General features: G+C 40.4%; 2 protein-coding genes across 3 annotated transcripts in view; both read right to left on the bottom strand.

Annotated features, from left to right (window-relative positions):
- The window catches only part of PSMA6 (proteasome 20S subunit alpha 6), a 13259-nt gene extending 8919 nt beyond the window's left edge, over nucleotides 1-4340 (bottom strand). Inside the window, exons 1-2 of the mRNA XM_085301696.1 lie at nucleotides 4165-4340; nucleotides 636-730 (exon numbers count right to left, since the gene is read on the bottom strand). Coding sequence (XP_085157822.1) covers nucleotides 636-730; nucleotides 4165-4240 — 171 coding nt within the window. The 5' untranslated portion in view covers nucleotides 4241-4340. The remainder of the gene's footprint in view (nucleotides 1-635; nucleotides 731-4164) is intronic.
- A 4244-nt stretch (nucleotides 4341-8584) lies between these two features.
- Nucleotides 8585-19780, bottom strand: part of PRORP (protein only RNase P catalytic subunit) — a 51548-nt gene continuing 40352 nt past the window's right edge. For both annotated transcript variants that reach the window (XM_085301694.1, XM_085301695.1), the window contains 3 exons: nucleotides 13733-13881; nucleotides 12052-12247; nucleotides 8585-9970 (listed from right to left, as the gene is read on the bottom strand). In XM_085301694.1, coding sequence (XP_085157820.1) covers nucleotides 9842-9970; nucleotides 12052-12247; nucleotides 13733-13881 — 474 coding nt within the window. In that variant the 3' untranslated portion in view covers nucleotides 8585-9841. The remainder of the gene's footprint in view (nucleotides 9971-12051; nucleotides 12248-13732; nucleotides 13882-19780) is intronic.

The raw sequence follows: 19780 nt of genomic DNA, 5'->3' as shown, positions 1-19780 counted from the left end.
TGATCTTTACCCATAAGCTCTCAACTGCCGCCTCCTCCTCCTCCCTGCCTAGGCAGAGCTCGATGCATTCCAGCTGCTCTCGCACATAAAGAGCAACTCCACAGGAAAAAAGACAGGAGAATGAAGCAGATAAAACTCAACATTTGAAAGAGTCTGACAGCTAAACTACAGTCAATAAAACCGAAGACTTCTTCCTCAGAGGCAACTTTGAGGTGAGACATAAAATCTTTTGAGCCCTTATTGCATGCTACCTGTCAAACACAAGAGCTTCAACCTTTGTCAGCAATAAACCGCTACTGCGCTGACATATTCATGAAATCTGTTCTTTGTGCAATTGGCATAACGCTTTGCCAGCAGGAATTACTCAAGAATAGAAATGAAAATACTGATTTTGGACAACCTGGCCCTAACCCATATTTTAGCTGTAGAGAAAGCCAGTCCAATGTTACTGAGGTGACGAAAAGTACAACTGAGTACTAAAGGGAGCTAAAATCATAATGAGCACAACAATCAGTAATAAAGCATTCAACAGGAATGCATCTCAATGTTAGYAAACATAGTTTCAATGTTGCAGAGCCTCAACTCCATTTTTTCCTCTCCCTTCCTCCAGCACCCCTCAAAAACAGACTACTTACAGGTACTTTCTTCTGTGTTACAATTACTGCAGAATCTTTCCCACGAACAGCTACTGATGTAAGTCCACCCTGGTTGATAGCCTTAAAAGCATATTCTAGAAAAATATACACAAGTTAACAGAAATACTGTTAGAGACATTGGTACAAGTACCTCAGACACCCACTCAGCACAGAAATCCCACTCCGATTTCTGTTTCAGTACAAAGGCATTTGGGAAGCATTGGGTGTCTGTAAGGTCTTTAATACATTGCACAACAGAGGCTTCAGATATGCATTAAGCAGCGCTCTCTTCACAAAACCACTGTCACTGCTTCCTTCACCCACTTCTAATATGTTTACTTCTTTGCTCAATTAGAATGCTCAACAGCAACAGATTTTGCTTTAAATCAGAAGGAATGCAGGAGTTTAAGATTTCAAGCATTAATACCAATAGAAGAATGTAATTTTCTTTTGTAGATTTAACTGATAAAAAATGAACTCTGTATTCTAATTTGTAATAACATTGGAATTAAAAATATTTGCTTGCTTTAGCATGCAARAAAACTGAAATAATGGGCCTGGCACAGAACCTAGGTTTCAATTTCTTATAATCACATGTTCTGACCTGATGCTCTAACACTGTATTGATGTTTTTACTCGCTTTTTAAATGAAATCTATAGACATGCCTTCTAAACAGCAATATTCAGATAAATGTAACTGATGAAGTTTTATTTGAAATGACTTATGCAATAAGCTTCCCTTGATTAATGTTTCCAAAAGCTTTGTTCTCAAGTCCTTTAAAAATCTGTTTCTGGCAATATGTGGCAAACACTCAGAGCTTCCTAATATCTTTTAGGTAGYAGCTGAATGTAGATAAAGTTTTTGTTAGCTACGTGAATGAGACCAGAACTTAGAATATGTTTAACCAACATCAGAGAAACTGCTAAAACAGTCTTCTAAAATAGAATAAAAGGAGCAAGAAACTCAGTAGTTTTARAAGCTGAATTTAAATCTATGGAAGAGACTGCACAACAGGAGAGGGATAATCTGTAAGTTAAAAAACAGAGCTTGCCATACTAGGATCTTAATGTTCAATCTGCTAAGTCAGTGCTGTAAAAGAGYTGATTACCATTTATTTACAGCACTGTATTTATTGCTTCAGGGCATCTACTGGTCACATCCCATTAAGAGATCTCTCCCTTTCTCCCCGTTAGATGCACAACTTCACTCCTGAGTCACCCCTTCCATTTGCCYTCCCTGGAAGCATCAGTGCTTGCCCGCAGCAAAGCTGAGAACCCAGGGTGCAGAGAGCACTAGTTCATCTCTAACTGTTGGGGCTTCAAGCCCCAGGCCAGGGCTCAGCAACATGTGGGAGTGAGCAGGAATAGGCCCTAAAAAAATAGTTTTGCTCACAAATACCAAGGATTGGGTTTAAATGAACCACRTAATCCCTTCTCATCCTGTTCGTATTATCACCTACAATCAAGATCCTAATCAGTTTTTAAAAGAAATAAGCCAAAAAACTACTAGAGGCATTTAAGTCTGTTTTCTGTCATGTAAATATTTCAGTAGTACTGTACATGTTACCTCCAACTACAGTACTCCCTTGCAGCTTCCTAAATACTTTGCAACAGAGGGAAATTTGTACGTAACTATTCTCTTCACCTCCCCAAAACATAACTTAGGAGAAACAAACTTTGAAGACTGGAACAAATAAATTGTAAGACAACAACAATGTTATTAAGGACACTAGCCATAGCAATGAGAATTGCATGTGCAAAAATTATTTTTCTCATCTGTGCTCAGTGCATAGATAAGGATCAGGTATTTGACTACAAGCAAACATGAGCTCTCCGCCTTCACTGTGGCCAGATGCGAGCCACAAGACACATTAGTGCGGCACCACGTTCAAGCTATCAGCATGGCTGCAGGTGGACTGAGCTCATGTTTGCTTGCAGCTAATCATGCACCTTTAAGTGACGTTCTCCCTATCTTCCCACAGGATACAGGTACTCAAAATATCTGTAACACAGTTTCAGGCTGCGTGCAGATGCTCTCAAATATACGCACAAATACTTGCTTCTGMGACATAGGTAAGATACAGAGGTTTCCCATAAAATAGCTGTATGGTTGAATACCAGTTGATGTGTATACCCAGGAGATAGTAAAGAGGGAAGTTTTCCACAGGATGCAGAAACCATGCCCAACTGTACTGCAACAGACACCTAGCCAGAAAGGCTAAACAGGCCAACTAGCATGTTTTAACAGCAAGGGAAGGCTGTACACCACGACCCTTCCATGAAAAAGGCACTGTCTTCCTGCATGGGAAAGTGCTGGCCCTGCTATCTAGATGCATAAGGCTTATCTAGTACGTACAATACAGCCCTTAGACACAGTTAAGGTGTTAAGAAGGTATCTTCTTAACACCTTAAGAAGGTAGGCAGCTAGTACAGTAAATTTCTACCTGTGCACAGTTTTAGGTGCTTTTTCACCAGGTCTTTGAAGAAGGGTCTATTCCAGGACTGGACTGTCTGCTTATGAAGTCTGCTCCACCTAGCCTTTCCTCTGGTAAAAACTTAAGGGGTGACACAAAAGCAGCTGTTGGCTACCACTAACAGTTCATGCAGTCTGGTCCCAGCAACCACCTCTCCTGGAGAACAGATGGCTGTAGAGGCATGTTGTGCAATGTACATGCAGAAAGGCCACTGCAGCTGGGGAAGAGCCACTGAGCTCCAAGGAAAAGCACCATCAGGATGACTCTGTCAATTCATCCGGCCCTGTGGTGTGGATCCTTCAGGAGCACCCTGGATGAACTGTCTTGCCAGCCTGCAGGTTGAATAGGCTGTTAAAGAATATTCTGTGGGAGAACACTGTAGGCTCTACAGAACCYGCTACACTGTAAAAAGAATAAAAGATTCAGTGACCTACAGAGGAACATGAAACTTGGCTGTAGCTTAACTACAGAGGGCTCACAGAGGCCTGGAAAGGAAAAGATACTGAATGGTAGCTTACATCTCATAGGCCAYGCTGCACTGAAAACATGGCATTCGGGCATACCATGACAGGGCATGCACACCGCCAGTGGCTTCGTTCTGGCCAGCAGAACCTGGGACAGTTCAAGTCTCATTTTAAATAGATTTTTCACAGGGAATTACAGTGCTTACTATTACATAGCATAACTACTTTGAGCGAACAGCTTTTCCAGGTCTCAGATTCCCCAAAACGCTGCACAGAAGCTTATCAAGATGAGCTGAAAGCTGCACCTCCAGGGGAGCAAACAGCTTCTGGGCAGCTGTCAGTGCGGCCTTCGGGCACGGAGGCCCGACAGAGAGAGGCCACAGGAGGAGCCTCTGCGGCCGGCAGCCTCCCTGGCTCCAGGCTTTCCTTCCTGCAAGCGAGGCCCCCTCCCCGCCCGCCGCCGCCGCGGGAGGGCCGAGGCGCGGGCTGCTCCCGGTTCCCCGCCTCCGCGGCGGCAGCGACGCCGCAGGCAGGCCCGACCGGGGGCCGTGACGGGGCAGTTCGGCGGCGGCCCCCGCGCCGGGCACTCACCGACTTGGTAGAGGCGGCCCTCGGGCGAGAAGATGGTGATGTGGCGGTCGAAGCCGGCGCTGGAGCCGCGGGACATGGCGGGGAGCGGGCGCGGCCGAGGGGCTCGCAGCGTGCAGGGCCCCACCGCTACCCACACACCGGGGACCCAGCCGAGCACTTCCGGGTTACGCGCTCCGCGCAGGCGCCGAAACACCCGGCTCGCGCATCGTCACGCTCCGCCGCGGGCACGGGGCAGCGAGCGCAACCCGACTGCGCATGCGCGGACCAAGCCCCGGGCCCTCTGCCTTTCCCGCCAGCGCGCCCCTCTCGCGCATGCGCGGCAGCGCGGCGCGGCTCTCTGAGCATGCGCAGTAGCGTGGCGCGGCTGAGTGAGAGGCGTTTTGTATTTCCACACGTTCTCTTAAATGGGTGTAATTTTAAAGCAAAGAACCCTGTTAACCTCAAGGGAAGATGTTTAAGATGTTATTTATGGCTTGTTGCCACAGCTGAGTTAGGAGGTTTAAAAGAATGACATTCTCTGCGTCCAGTACGCAGGGAAACCCCCCAAATTTAAGCTCAGGAATATATGCTCTTTCTGCCTTTCGGCACCTCGGATTTCCCCTGCTCTTTGTGGGAGTTTTTTTTGTTTTTTTTTCCCCCAAGACAAGTCATAAAAGAGCTGGAAAAGCTGTATTTTGATATCGACACTTCKATTTTCAAAGATTATTATTAGATGAACTTTCTGTTGAAATACACTGCAGATGCATTTTGGATCATATTATGTATTTCATACATTAAAAAATCTGCTTCCCTGAATTTTTCAATATACATCTCCTTGCTTGTTAGTGCCATGGGAGCATAAAACGTCCCACTCYGCATTACACAACGCAAATCTTGTCAATAAGGGAAACACTGCAGGCAGATATAAAATATTTAAAGCTGTGATGCGAGCACTGAAGCACAAATACCCAAGGATGCCAGTACTGGGTCTGCTTAGCCCAGTAAGTACCCTGTCTCCATCTGCRGCCAGAAGTGAATGCCCACAGAGGAGTATTAAGACTACGGAGAGCCTTTAGTGATACCTTCTCCGCATGTTCTCCTAGTCTCCAGCAGTTTGAAGGGACTTCCCAAAGCAAAGATTGTGTCTAGTTGTTTAATAACCCGTGAGGGATTTCTCTGTTGTGAACTTGCTCTCTCTCCTTGAACTCAAGTGAACTTCTTGCATCCACAACATGCTGTGGCAATGAGTTGCCCAGCATAACCGCATATGTGGTTTCATCTGAAACTTCCATCTTTCATCTGAATTTTCCATCTGCCAGCTTCATTTGATGTCTCCTCTTGTACTGGTGGGAGACCCAGCAAACARTTGATCCCTCTTCACCCCTTCCACAACACTTGTGATGGTAAAGACCTCTATCTTACCTTGCCTTAGTCATGTTTTTTCCAGGCTGAGTACTCCTAGTCTACTAGTCCTTCCTTACATGGATGCCAATCCATAGTATAACACTGGAGTTTCACATCAGATTTTTTTTCCCTTGAGGAAAAATGGAAGGAACATTCAGCCCAATTGCCAAAAAGTAACTGAGTCAGAGAGGTTATGACTCTAACACTTGTGACTCTAAGTGTTTGGAATTGAAGATTCAGTATTTGACTCAGACCAAGGTTAGATTAAAAAGTTACTCAATAGCATGGACATGACAGTGGAAATCATGCTGCTTTCAGGATATAGCTTCAACAGTTTTCCCCATCTGTGTAGCAGTTTAGTCAACTTCCAAAGCATGGTGGTGTTTCAGAAGAGCAATCAATAAATACTGCTGGTGTAATATTCATGAAGTCTTATCAACMATATTAGTCAGAATCTGTGCCGCAGGATTACACAGAAATGTTCTTCTGAGATTTTTAACATAGTAAATAATAAATTAATGGTCTTAGAAATTAAACTATTCACAAAATAGCTATAGCTAGCAAAGGGCCAGCCACTGTTACTTGCCATGACCATGGGGGTACTCACTGGGGAAACATCTGGCATTCAGAAGGAACCCATCAGTCTAAATGAGCCTGGACCCAAAGTGGACCTATCAATCYAATCAACACTATTAAAGATTCTTGGAATTTTACTGTACCACTGTACTAATAASTAGTAATTTTCAAAGCCTCATCTCATTACCTTATAAGGTTTTCTTTTGTCCAGTAGTTTTGTTGGTAGATTGTTTTGGCTTGGCTCTCAGTTTCATTGTCAGGGAAATCCCCTAAATTCCCTTTAAATATTCAGAAGCAAATCCTCATATTCATTGTTATCTCTAAATTCCATGTTTCAGTAATTTCTTTCCAGACTAACCGACACACAAAAGCAATGTTAGTTCACAAATATCTTTAAAAAAATGCAAATAATTATTTTTGGTATAATTAAGTATCTTCGGACAGAACTGAACCTCCGGAGAGTGTGCCCAGCTATATGAACAGGTGGTATGCAGTCGGGAAAGTCTGGCTTGATTATTTTTCCTTTATGATTCCACATAGAGAGGAAGCCATTAATTCCTCATCAGGAGCTTCAAGCCTTCCAGTAAAATGTATTAGCAACAAATACAAGGAAAGAAAACAAAATCATAACCACTCTGACGCTGATCTTAGAATATCTTCCTCTTGTAAATTCCCTGAGTCCCTTCTTTGTTGTTGATACATAAAATACCTGATAAAAGATAATTTAATGCTGTATTTTTTTTGCTAGCATTAGTACTATGTTGTTACATTATTTCAGATATTCCTGAATTACAAATAAAATAAAAAACCCATAAATTTTGCAACAATTTTATTAGGTTCTCTAAATTTCTTTCACATGCAATACCTAAACCAAATGATTTCTTACAGTAATTCATTCACACGTGATAGCTACTATCCTCACTTGACTCCTGATGTGCAATACTCAGCATATTAAATCACACAACTGAAGTATACTGTTCCGGTTGGTTGTTTTAAATAGTGGCGCGTTCACTGAGGTGAACGTGGCCCCAGTCAAAAGGCCCTGCACAACTCGCTGACTGCAACCACGTCGTGGCCTTCAGAATAAACTCCCTGCGTAAGGGTCATCGTTTGCCTGGGGAAAGCGACACCACGCCTGTCAATCTCAGGCAGCGCTCCCAGAACACGTCCAGTGATGCAATCTGCTCCTACACTGAGCCACGTTACAGTGCCAGTAACTCAGTACTCCCCTTCATGCTGCCAGGGATTAACAACAGGTTTCCATCCCCTGAAGTACAAAAAAGGAATGCAAGTACCCACTTCACGGCTTCACAGAAAAGCACACAAACTAGAATTCGATGTTAATAATTCACATAAAAACCTGTATTTAGAAAGTTTTACTATTTAGATGGTGTTACAGTATCTCTAAGAGAGCATTTTYGWGGRGAAGCCCATGACTGATKAGGGACAGGTCTGGTTTCAGTCAAAAGCTTGTATAGTATGCATTTATTCCAGTTACCTGTTGGTTATCATGCAYGTCTGTTAATGACCAAGATGAGATAAAACAGAAACTTCAGTGGATCACCATGCCTCACTATGAAATGAATAATCTGAAAGAACAGCTCCTGGTCAGCCGGAGCTCACTGAGGGCAGAGCTGCAAGGGTCCAGCTTCTGCAGCCTGACATTTCAGCGCCTCTCTCAYGCAACAGTGCTTGTGCGATGGTGCTACTTCAATTCAACGACGCCAATTTTGACCAAGCCAAAACAACTTTTTATAGAGCGTGCTCTTAGCTGACAACTCTGAATTGATTATCCATAGGACTGCATTAGCACCAGAGGGACCACAGCAGCACTGATTCATATCAGCTTCTTCTGTTGTGGAGCTCACTGGAGAGGGGTTGAAATAGGTAACCTCACGCAGAGCCATGGTTGCTACCTAAGGAGTCCAGTACAGCAGAGAATACTTACTCTAACAGAGCAATACTAGCATTTTCAAGCAGGTGTGGCAGTTCTTTGACTTACAGAAGTGTGAAAACAAGCATCTGATAAATTAGAAGTAAATACACTTGAGGAACAAGAGAAGACAACCCAATCTCTCTGCATTCCTCAGAGGACTCTGGAAAGCTGATGACACACAGGAGCAGGCATGCTCTGTTAGAAAAGGCATCTCTGATGAATGCTACCAACAACGCAATGAATTTAAAACCAAGGTTCTAGGTTACCTTAAGAGGCATCCAGCTCCTCAGCACTACCTGCACAGTACCTGAAGGACACACCTGCATGCAAACCACACTTACTTGCTTACAAACTGGTATCACAAGGATCAGGAGTAAAAAAGAATCAGGTTCAACATGAAAGAAATAGCAGAGAATATGCTTGAACTTAATGAGTCCTGGGAGTTTGTCCTGGAAAACTCCCAGAGCTCAAGCCTGCAAATAATATACAAAGAGATACAAGACAAATGTGACACTAACAAAAACATTAAAGAGAATGCAGTGAATTGTATTTATTTTTTGGAGGAAGTTATTTGCTCTTTACATCATATCAAGGTATTGATTCCACGGCCAAAGCATACCTGAAACTTCGTTCAAGAAAAAAAGAACATTTTCTAACTGATACAAATTATACACATTAAATTTTCAGGCACTGTAAGAAATTACTGTAAACTCTTCAAGGGAGGTTCAGCTGTGGAGTATATTTTTAAAAAGTTAGCACAGTGGGGCCATGGATTCTGACTGGTGCCCCTAAATGCTATTTTAAATAYAACAATTTTAACAACTGGAAATAATTGCTTTCCTAAATAGGGGAGAAGGCTGTTCTTACCTCCACTTTACCATCAATCTGGTGATCCTTCAGCAGAGATTAGAAGGCATTTCTGTCTATTTTTTTGAGGAGCAGGGTTTGCATAAAAGTGGTAAGTGGAATAAACAAATGCATGCTTGCCGTAGAGATGTTTACAAATAATAAGTTAGAGCACTTTTGCTGTAATATGTACTATTTTTTCTTGCTTATAATTTGGGATAGATTTTATAGAAATGCCTATACAAAATTCAGTTTTGTCCTGTTATTACCTGTAATGAATTTCTAGCTATGATTAATTTTTGTTTAAAAAATTTACATTATTTACATAAGCAAACTATTCCATGGGCATAAAATCCTCTCAGAAACAGCACATTTAAGACTGTGAAAGAGCCACGTGATTTCTTATTGTTTCCTTACTCTTCCGAAAGAAAATCTCAATGTATGTTGTTATTCATTATTAGAACTGTTTGGCATTAGAACTGGGCCAGTTGGCCCAGTCAGCTCCACTTACTGGACAGAGCGTGCAACATGGTTGTAAGATCAGCATGCCAATTTTGCAAGTACTCTGAAAGTCATGACTGATTTATTTGAAGTACAGAGTTTATGATTTTCAGCATAGATGAACAGCTTGATCAAAGAAAATAAGAAACACAAGCTGAAATTCCAAGATGGAAAAATAAATTTTAATTCAAATCACATTGAGAGGCTATAGAAATGGCCTGTAAAGATGGAAACAATGGACCAAATTCATCCCTGCTTGACCCCCATCGATGTTAACAGATTTACTGCTGGAACGATTTTGACAAAATGCAATTACTGAGTATTTTGTCAGCTATAGGCTTCACCCATTAATCCTGTAATTGTACTGCTGAGCAGCCAGCAACAGCAATAAAAAAAAGAAAAAAGAGGCTTCAGCTTTTACAAGTGCATTCTTCATTATTTCTGTTGAAGGCAGAGCCATTTTCTTGGTACTTGATATGAGTATCTTTCCTCAAAAGCGTCTTTATAAGGGATATGCCATGTGTCACCTGTAGTCTGTACCACACAGTCATAATTGAAAGCAGGCTGTTGGATAAAGACAGAGAAAATCATTTTTATAGACTTTACACAAAGTATTAATAAAACACAAGTTATAGTATAGCTAGTTATAACTTCTACCTTTCCCTTAGAAATCTCCAGTTATTATTAACAAACTTCTACAAAACAGTAAGTGCAAGGAAGGAAAGCATGCTGAGTACCTATCAGTAACCTATCAAATTTTTACTCTTGACCTTTTCACTGAACATTTCGTATCATCTGTGTATGTCATACAACATACGAAACACATTCAGCGTGCCTGATGGTGTCTTTCTACTGATACACTGCTGAACTGAATAGCACCAGTCTTTATTGACCTCAAGGTTCCTTCTGTTTTTCTGTCTTTCTAACTGGACCATGACCCATAGTCCTCATTTCCTTTGTATTACACAGATTGCTTTTCATTTCTGTGTGCTTAAAAGGTTTATACAGATCAAACATGATAGCATCCATTCATTTTTAAAAATTCATATAGTTCTCCTTAGCAAATAATTTCTAAATTTTAGGAAAGACAGGAGGAAAAATGAAAACATATTTTAGCAGTTTGTGGTCTTGGAGTCATTATAAATGGTTAAAATTCTGCCTTCAATCTCCACCAGATAATCATTTGAATATAATACAGTCAATTTCCAGAAACAGCAAACTGCTTTTTTTTTTTCCATTCAGTTAAGTGAAATCATATGGGAATTAACTCAGGATGTGGAATTTGTATGTTCGTACTAAAATCATACTTTGTATTAATGACATCTTGTGTTTGTTCTTCCAGTGTACATAACTGATTTGCCCTATGCTCAAGCTGATGCCAGAAAGGGAATTATCACTAAAACTTCAAGTATGTCCTGTCAGAAAAATATCATAAACCATTCTTCTAGTCTATTATGTTACAAGTATACTACTTCATTATATATAACATAAATACCAAGGAAACATTACTGGTTTGCAATTACTGTTCTTAGAACAGTTCTTAAAACATCCACATGCATAGTGTTGGAAGTAAACTTCCCCACTACAGCTCCTAGAATAACCTAGAAGATAGCTATGACTAGAAAAGCCCAACATGCTGTATCATTTGTATAGGACATAGGGTGTGAAAATTACTAGCCCTGCTAAAACATAAGAAAGAAACAAGGTGTAGCTAAAGCTGTGCAACTCAGGTAACCCCATATCCAGTATCTGGATTCATAAAGAGGCGCATACAAAATCATACTGGATGAAAGGCTATCATAAGCCTGCATCTTTACAGTCTGTTCGCAGTCATGAATATTATTTTACAATTTCAACCAGAGCAGCAAGAAAATGAATCTGCATATGCACAGCAGTATTTTAAATCATTGGTAAAAATGGAGACAGACCAAACATTAAAAAAACTGCATGATCTGGAATATCATGTGTGAATCTGACAGCCCCTAGAAAAGTTTTAGAACAGCTGCAGACTTGTTAATGAACTGCTTATGGCTCACATGGATTGACATATCCTAAACAAAATATTACAGTACTATGCTAAGAAAGTCTTATGCTTGGAAAGGTGCCATTTCTACAGCTGAACACTGACCAAAAATCTAACTATTCTGGGCTTTCCTTCACTGCATGAAACCTTGAAGTATGTTATACAATATTACAGTGAATACTGAAATACATGTATTTTTTCTTTGACTGCTTCTTTAAAATAAAGCTGAAAGAAATTCTATTACACAATTAGAGATATGGTATTTAATAATAGTGCTGCAGAGGAGAATGAGATATTTCCACATTTAAAATAAATGCAGAAATATTGGCACTGATGTTTTACTGCACTGGGAAGATTTGTATACAAAAAATGTATCTACATGTACACAAATTTATCTACGTTTTAAACATTTAAAGCAGCACTTTCTTGTCTTTTTGTCAGCTTTCCAGTTTGTGGTATGCTTTGTGAACACAGTGAATTTTCAGTAACAATGGGCGTTTCGAGCCCACTGGTACAAAATTATTTCTTAGACCTCAACAAGAATCTTTTCACTTACTGAGTTTGAAATTGTGCATATTCTTTAGTGACTACATGTGCCTTCTGAATGCTGCAGATAACTTACCAAAAAATTTATATACTTTCCTTCTGCAGCAGGAGAAAACACTATTTGGTGTCCACGCTGCCACTTACGGAACAGATGACGTGTTAGACTGTCAGAAAGACAAGCCTTGTGATCTCGGAGGAAGTCTCTAGTAACAAACTTGCAATGTTTGCCTGACCTAAGAGTGGCATATAACAGGAAGGCATCGTCTTCAGAGCTTAATAAAACACAAGAGGAGAAGACGGACATCATTCACACAGCAGTAATTGGTTGCAGGAAACGAATAAATAACAGATCAGCACTTGATTCATCAGCAACACTCAAAATTCCCACAGCTACTCAGTTTCACTGGTAAAACAAAGAATTTGTCCTTGTCACAATGCACCAAAAATTAGAGAGGAGAATAAAAATTAATTGCATGCTACATAGAGTGTTTTCTTTTATAACAAASTGATAATATAACAGTATAATCTTTGCCACAAAACTTAACAAAGTGCTATGGGGAACAGAATTTCTAAAATTGATAATAGCACCCCAAAAACCTTTTTGGAATATGAACAACAATCACAACTGATAACAAAACATAATGTAGGCAATAGCATAAATCTGTGAGTCTTTATCATGTGGGTAAATATTCTCCTAAAAGGCACTGTGATTATTTGCAAAATATACTAACATTAGCTGTCATTAACAGTTGTAGGGAAAAATCTCCAAAAATGTGCAGTAGGCATAAGTTACCTCCTAAATGAAGGAGCTGAGCACAAGTTTGCTTGACACCACTTTTGATTGCTGTGGATCAGCATAAGAGCGAGCAACAAGACAGGAGATTAAATGAGGCTCTCCATCCTGTCTCCTTTGGCAGTGCTCAGACAGTAGGAAAAGAAGCAATACGATTCAACAGCAAAGAGAACAAGAGCCAGAACTAAATGGAGGATGAAAGAGAATAGAGCTGAAACAAGGAGCCAGATAGAAGAGACTTGGACTGGCCACTGGGATAAGGAGCTGAGAAGTTCTGGGAACCTAGATCAGAGGAGAAATGGCAGAGATGGGAAGGATCAATAGGGCTTGACCTTGATGGGAAGTATGTGGAGTTGGAACTAAAGACAACTGAGACTCATTATATAAGGAAAGTAGGGCAAGGAGAGAGGCGACGAGGTGGAGGCAGACAAAAGTAGATAGTTTAGGGACAGGGACAAGCTTGACTACACAAAAGCAGAAGAGTCATGCTTCTGAAAAGAGAGGCACAGGGTCTATTCCCACTCACAGAAATACTCTGCTCCAGGTGCAGCGGAAAACTCAGCGTTCCAGATTCTCAGCATCCCTGCTGTACCAGGCAATCCTGGCAAAGCACAGACTTCCTATCTCCTGCCATGCAGATCAGCACAACARACCACTACTGTCTACTGCTGCCACCAGGTATTCTGTGAGTGCAGGCCCCTGTGGTCTTGGCCATGGTTCTACAAATTGTAAATATCAAAGAGATGTCAATGTGATTCTAAATGATGATATTCTGTCTTAATGCAACATTTAATCTGTACTGGTTCCTGAAGCAAATAGAGCAAGGGATGCACCTTTCTTTTATACACACAGATCTGGAGACACTAGTAATCATACTAACCCGCAGCTCTTTATATGGATTTAAAAAGCACATAATTCAAGAGTTGATCTCTATTACGTTTAGCCATTTTCTTCTTCAACTTACATATTTTCAGCAAAGAAGAAGTCTGCCTTACGCTGCATCTCCTTCATAATGTCCTGTTTCCAATTTGAAGAGTTAATCAGCATGTGTTTGCGGCCCAGCACAAGCAACCGGACATTCTCTTTTGCCAGGCAGTTGACAGCATGAAACAGCTGCAGAAAACAAAGCAAACCCAAAGATTTTCTTAGCTATGAAAACAGAATCACAGGAAACACTTTTTCATCTGCATAGCAAATACTGCAACTTCTAGCACATCATTTCCCACAGTTCTTTCCTGCAATACAAATTATGTAAATAACTCTAATAAAACCCTCTAATAACAAAAAGTTAACTCATTAAAGGAAGCAACTCTCAAACACAAAGAAAATGCACTGCTCTTACAAACCCTTCCCAACTCTGGCAGTTTATCAGTGACACACATGAATTCATTCCGAATTGTGCGGAGACCTCAGATCGGCAGTGTCAGCTAAGGGGCCTGAATCTCTTTGGATTTAACTAGTACCTAAGCCCTGGGAACGACTGAGCAGTGAAGCCTCTGTTGGTACTGGAGCAAGGAAGATGAAGCCCTAAAGCGTTCCACTTTTCCAGCCCCAGCTACGGTCGGGATTGCAGAACTCCGCTTGCCCTGGGCTGCCCTGTGGGGAAGCAGCAAGCCCACTGGAAAAGGCAATCTGTGACCTCAGGATTAAGGGTTTACGAAAGCCACATCCAGACCAGCCTCCCACTTACGAACCAGCATCCTGAGGTGGCACACTCACTGCTACGTCCGCTTCTCCTCAGCGGGACTTTGCAGCGGCATCTTCGAGCTGCGCCTGCTCAGCAGTAAGTGCTTCTCACGCTGCACACTGAGCCAAGACTGGCTGCCTGTGGTTTTCCCTCCTCACCTCACCCAGCCACAGCCCAAAGAGGGCAAAGATGCTGACTTTCACTGTACAGATTATAGCTACAGCCCGGTCAAAATGCAATAGCATTTGAATTCTGCCCAGCAAAAAAACACAGCTCTTGAGACTGAAGCATCATGCATGAAAGCTGAGGATTGTATGTTCAACCTGCACAAAAAGATGTTTCCTAATTCCTACTTATATTTGCTACTATCATTTGTCAATGTGTAATCCCCCAATTTTTCTCCAATCCCTCTTCCTGCTTTTCTTGCTACTTCTCTCTTCCCTGTTCTCTCTTGTCCCTGCTGCACATCAAACCGCCTTTCTCTTTCCCTGTTCTTCCCCCTCCTTTCCCTCCTATCTGTGACCATCTTCAGCAAGCTCCTTTGATTCAGGGGCTAGAAAAAAAATCTGCCTTGTAACTCCTGGGGTACAACTTTACAGTACATTTAGTTTGACCTACCTGCAAGCAGGGAAAGGGTGGTCCCATTCATCCCTGTCTCAAGCTGTACATTCCCACTATACATATATACATACATACATACATATATATATATATATATATATATATATATTCATTTATTTTGGCAGGGGTTATTTTGCAGCTACACATTTATAGACTTGACTCAGGGCAGATGATGGGAACACAGGGCCAGAAGTGGTGAGGGCAGGCGGAGTGGGACTGCCGCTTCCAGCGGAAAGCCTGCAGTTCCACCAAATTAAGTGTCCCATGAAACTGGATCCTGAGAAACAGAGAGGGTTGTGTCTTTGGAGACATATTTCAGAATTTTTATTGGAACACAGAATTGAAAGGCACAAACACAAGCCATCACTTTGACATTAAAGGAAGACTTTCAGAATAACTGAATTATGTAATAATGTATCTATATTAAAAGATTTATGTAATAGATTGTTAAATTATGAGATTATTAAAAATTGAAAATTTGAACTTCAGTTCATTTTTTCAGTATTGATGTTTCTTCAGTGAATTGCTCATCTGAGCAGTAAAAATTGACTCACCAATTTTATTTGTTTATAGTCACTTCATTTTCAGGTTCTCTTATGTATTAGCCCAGTCCTGCAAATGGCTGGATGCAAATCCCAAAGGGGAATTAATTTGTTAAGCTGCTTCATTAAACTGTTTTAAACAAAGCTTTCAAAGCTTTCAAACAAAGCTTTCACAGAAATATTGCCTTTGGCTTACCAGAAGTTGAGTTTTACAACACCCCGGCCAGACATTTCACAGGTGGACATTAGGATTTCTCCACAACAGTGATTCTGCAACTTAAATTTCTAGACCCCAATTCCCAGGCCAGAAGATTTACTACTTTTTGCCATTCACATCATTCCCACTGCAGCACAGATGTATACAATCTTTCAGTATAATCACAAGATTATTTGTCACATACTGACAAAAAAGGAAAAGAACTTTTCAAAGCCATACTGGTTTAACAGAAATAACTGGATTTAAAGTATTCTCACAAATTATAATTAACTATGCACAAAGACTTTCAGGAAATGAAGTCTGCTTTTGGGTAGCACAAAGTAGGCTGAAAAAAACAAAGATTTTCTCAATAATCCTATCTAGCAATTTTTTTCATTTTATTACATAGCTATGATAGTCTATGATTGATATAACTACCTTCATAGAAAATTTGCAGTGTAAAATTAGAAGAAGAAAAGATTAATCTTGCTTTGTGATTGTAACACAGATTTTTTTTTCCTTGTTTTTGTTTTAAAATCATCAAATTTTAGGTTTGGCCTAGTCACAACACAGCACCAAAATAATCAGAATTAATCTCATTTTTTGTGGTTTTATTTCAAGTCTCTTTGTGAATACTGATTCTGAAATAAAAACTGTTTTATTTCAACTACATCTAACTTAACTTTTTGTTCAGTTAAACTGCTCTGACCTAGGAGCAAACTTGTTCACAAAAGGTCTTTGTCTTGGACTACATGCCAACTTGTGCTGGTTTTAACATATCTTCAATTTATATCTGGTTTACAATGGATTAAACTGTTACTGCAAATCCAGGGTATTTAACACTTTTTTTCCTTTTATGCTGAAATAAGAACACTGACACCCACAACTTGCATTGAAACAATAAAAGTTGGGAAAGTTACTACTACCTGCATATACATTTTCAYGTAGAGAAGTTAACAGCAAAGAAATACCAACCATGAATAACTTAAGCAATCCCTTAAAAAGTCTGAATGAAACTATCTTTTCTTCATGCCTGATGTTTTGCTAGGTTAAGAGAACGTTAGCAGGAAAAACAGGTGGCACGAAGTTCAAAAATTCTGCAAAGAATATTTCACTAACAGAATCTACAAAGTCTAAAAGTAAGAACTTGACGTCAAGAGCATCCTAGTGGGACAAGAAAAGAAACAAAAACAGGCTAAGAGTCAAAAATAGTCTCAGGACCACAGCTGCACTAGTCATATCAGAAACGTCAACAAAGAATTGCCAGCATTTCAATTGATGGAGTTTACCCAYAATAAAAATGGAAACAAATTTTAATTACACTTATGGCTCAACACAGAGACAGCTGGATTTCCAGCTACAGRCTGGTGAACTGGGGCTATTCTGAAGTTTATGTAAAACTTAGTTGGCTTGGATCCAGCTCCTTTAACATTTTCTTTCCAAAGGTTATGACTAGCATTACTTTGTCCCTGTTAGTCAGATGGACTTTCTTCTACATATTAGCAGCATAAGACACTCTAATACAAAGTGCTTCAGGGAAAAATTTGAGGTGTGGGTATAAATCAGCTTCGGTTTTGCAATGGAAAAACCTAACAGGCTTAAACCTTAACAAAGTTAACTGCAATCACCATTAAAAAATTTTGAAAGTCCTGCTTGCACAACAACACATTGTCCCTCCTCTACTTCTCACAAAGATTAACCTTTACTTATGCAAATAAAGCACAGTTGAGAGGAACTTTTGCTTTCACGAGATCAGAAGAACCTTGTCCTGCACACTCCCTTTCTTGATGCTGCTTTACTAAACAGCATCTTATCTCATTTTAGGCTTGGACATTTAACAGTGGTGGTCTACATACAGTCACCGAACTTATGTGGGGGAGTTTCCTAAGTGAGTCTGCTCCCACGCCTGACTGCTTCTCAAGAAAGGAACACTTGAGGCACACAATAACACTTGCTTTAGTCAGATGAAACAGAACATAGCACTGATAACAAAGAAACGGCAGTAGTGGCATCTCAGTTAAAAAGACACAAGTGCTTTTTCATCTAATATTTCCAAAAGTTACTTACAAGTTATTGCTCTCTGCAACTAYGCAATGCAAATATGCTAAAGACAATAAGCTTTATGTAGATACAACCTCTGCATTATTCAAAGCTGCAAACATCGGATGCACAACTGGATAATCTGCTCAAAAGGCAATCTGTGGAAAACATTAAAAGGATATTCAAAACACATATCTTCTCCATGAAAATTCATGCAGCTCGATCTATTCCCTATTTCCCCATAGGACGCAAGCCAGAGATTTACTGATCTCAGTGGAAAAAGTGCCTTAGGTTGAGCTATTTCCATTAATGAACAGAAATTGATGCTTCAAAGGAATATGGCTCCATACGTCTAACTGTGCAGAAAAAAACATCCCTCTAAATAACCTCTGATGGTAATCTTCTTCCCTGAAAATTAAGAATTGCCTTTACTTTGTTTCATCTTATTGTTTAAAACACATGTCGAACCAGTTTTACAGGGAATCTTCTGTTCTCACGTTGCAGGACAGAATGGGTGAGAATGCCATTTGTTATATRCCTCTTGTACTGTTTCTTAAGTCTCAGTCTCATACCTTTACTCCTTCCTAGATTCAATGGAATTTTTTGATGTAGATACACTGGACCTTGTGTTTCGTAAGTTTTCTTTCATTATGTACGCTAGGTTTGTAATTGTTATTCATYTTCTTGAGAACGGTGATTATAAAATTAGTATAAGAACGACCTTTTACAAATATTAGTGTCTTTCAAATTGAGACGGTGAAGCATTATTACAAACACATTTGCCTCTCAGAAACAGGAATTATAAACTACCATTTTGCAGAGGAGAGGAAAAAAAAAACCTGCATGGTTAGAACAGTTTGTTCTATTCATACGGCAAGATGTTGCTGAGGCAGAGTAGCAGTAAGAAACTGTGAATCACTGCTTTTCTGCACAAATCACCAACCACATGACACAGTACTAGAAGGACCACTGCATTCTATAAATAACTGTAATTACACTCAATCTTACTTTCTTTTCCTCTAATAGTGCACATCAGGTTCCACGTTTCTTTCTGAACTGCAGAGACATTTTATTCAAGCTATTTGTGAAGACTGCTAGATCCCTCCCTCAAAAGTTCATGCTAGTAAGAACCCGCCACGTGAACAGGCTCTGTTTGCCATCCTTTTCATTTAGCAGCTACATTTCATTTATGCCCGTGCCCCATTCCAGTCTTTGTTTAAATAGATCCTTCTCGAGCTCCTCCTCAAGTTTAACGTTTTACTACAATGTAAACAATTTTGTGCTCAATAGCACGTGTAAACTGGACTTTGATGAAGCCAGGGCGCAACCACAAAGTACAAAACTAYACACAGCTCATTGCAGGAACGAGGACGAGCTGATTGCGAGTGTACCAAGCACCTCCCAATGTAGATCTTGGCAGTGCACTGCTCAGAAACACTTTTTCTAGGAAAAGCATAATTAAGTGGATGGATACATTCACTGTGCATGTTCCAACTCTTATTTCTGAACCCTAAGCTATGATTCAGTGAATAAACAGCACACTTGTACGATATCCTGCCTGAGCATATACACATTCATCTTTCTTGAGTTCACCTTTCCTTGGGACAGTCCCAGAGATAAAAGTATGCAGCTATTTCCTCAGCAGTAGATGAGTTCTTTTTCGTTTCTGCAGCAATTCCATTTTATGGCATTTCCCCTCCACCGTCAAGTTCTTGCCCACATACCACAAATGCATCTTTCTTTCTCTTGCTCTGATATAACCTATTTGTGGGGCCATTTTGTCAACCAGATCACAGCACAGAAACGACTACGCTCAGACACAAGAGCAGGACCTTGCAGATCAGAGGAACTGGGGTAAGGAGAGGTGCGGTGAAAGAGGAATAGGACAGAGAACACAAACTGCACAAGATCATGCTGCTGTTAAAC

This window comes from Rhea americana, unplaced genomic scaffold (genome assembly GCF_003343005.1).
Source record: "Rhea americana isolate MKP2758 unplaced genomic scaffold, rheAme1 scaffold_18, whole genome shotgun sequence".
Taxonomy (NCBI): domain Eukaryota; kingdom Metazoa; phylum Chordata; class Aves; order Rheiformes; family Rheidae; genus Rhea; species Rhea americana.
The sequence above is the reverse complement of the archived record's forward strand: the minus strand, read 5'-3'. Positions and strand labels throughout refer to the sequence as shown.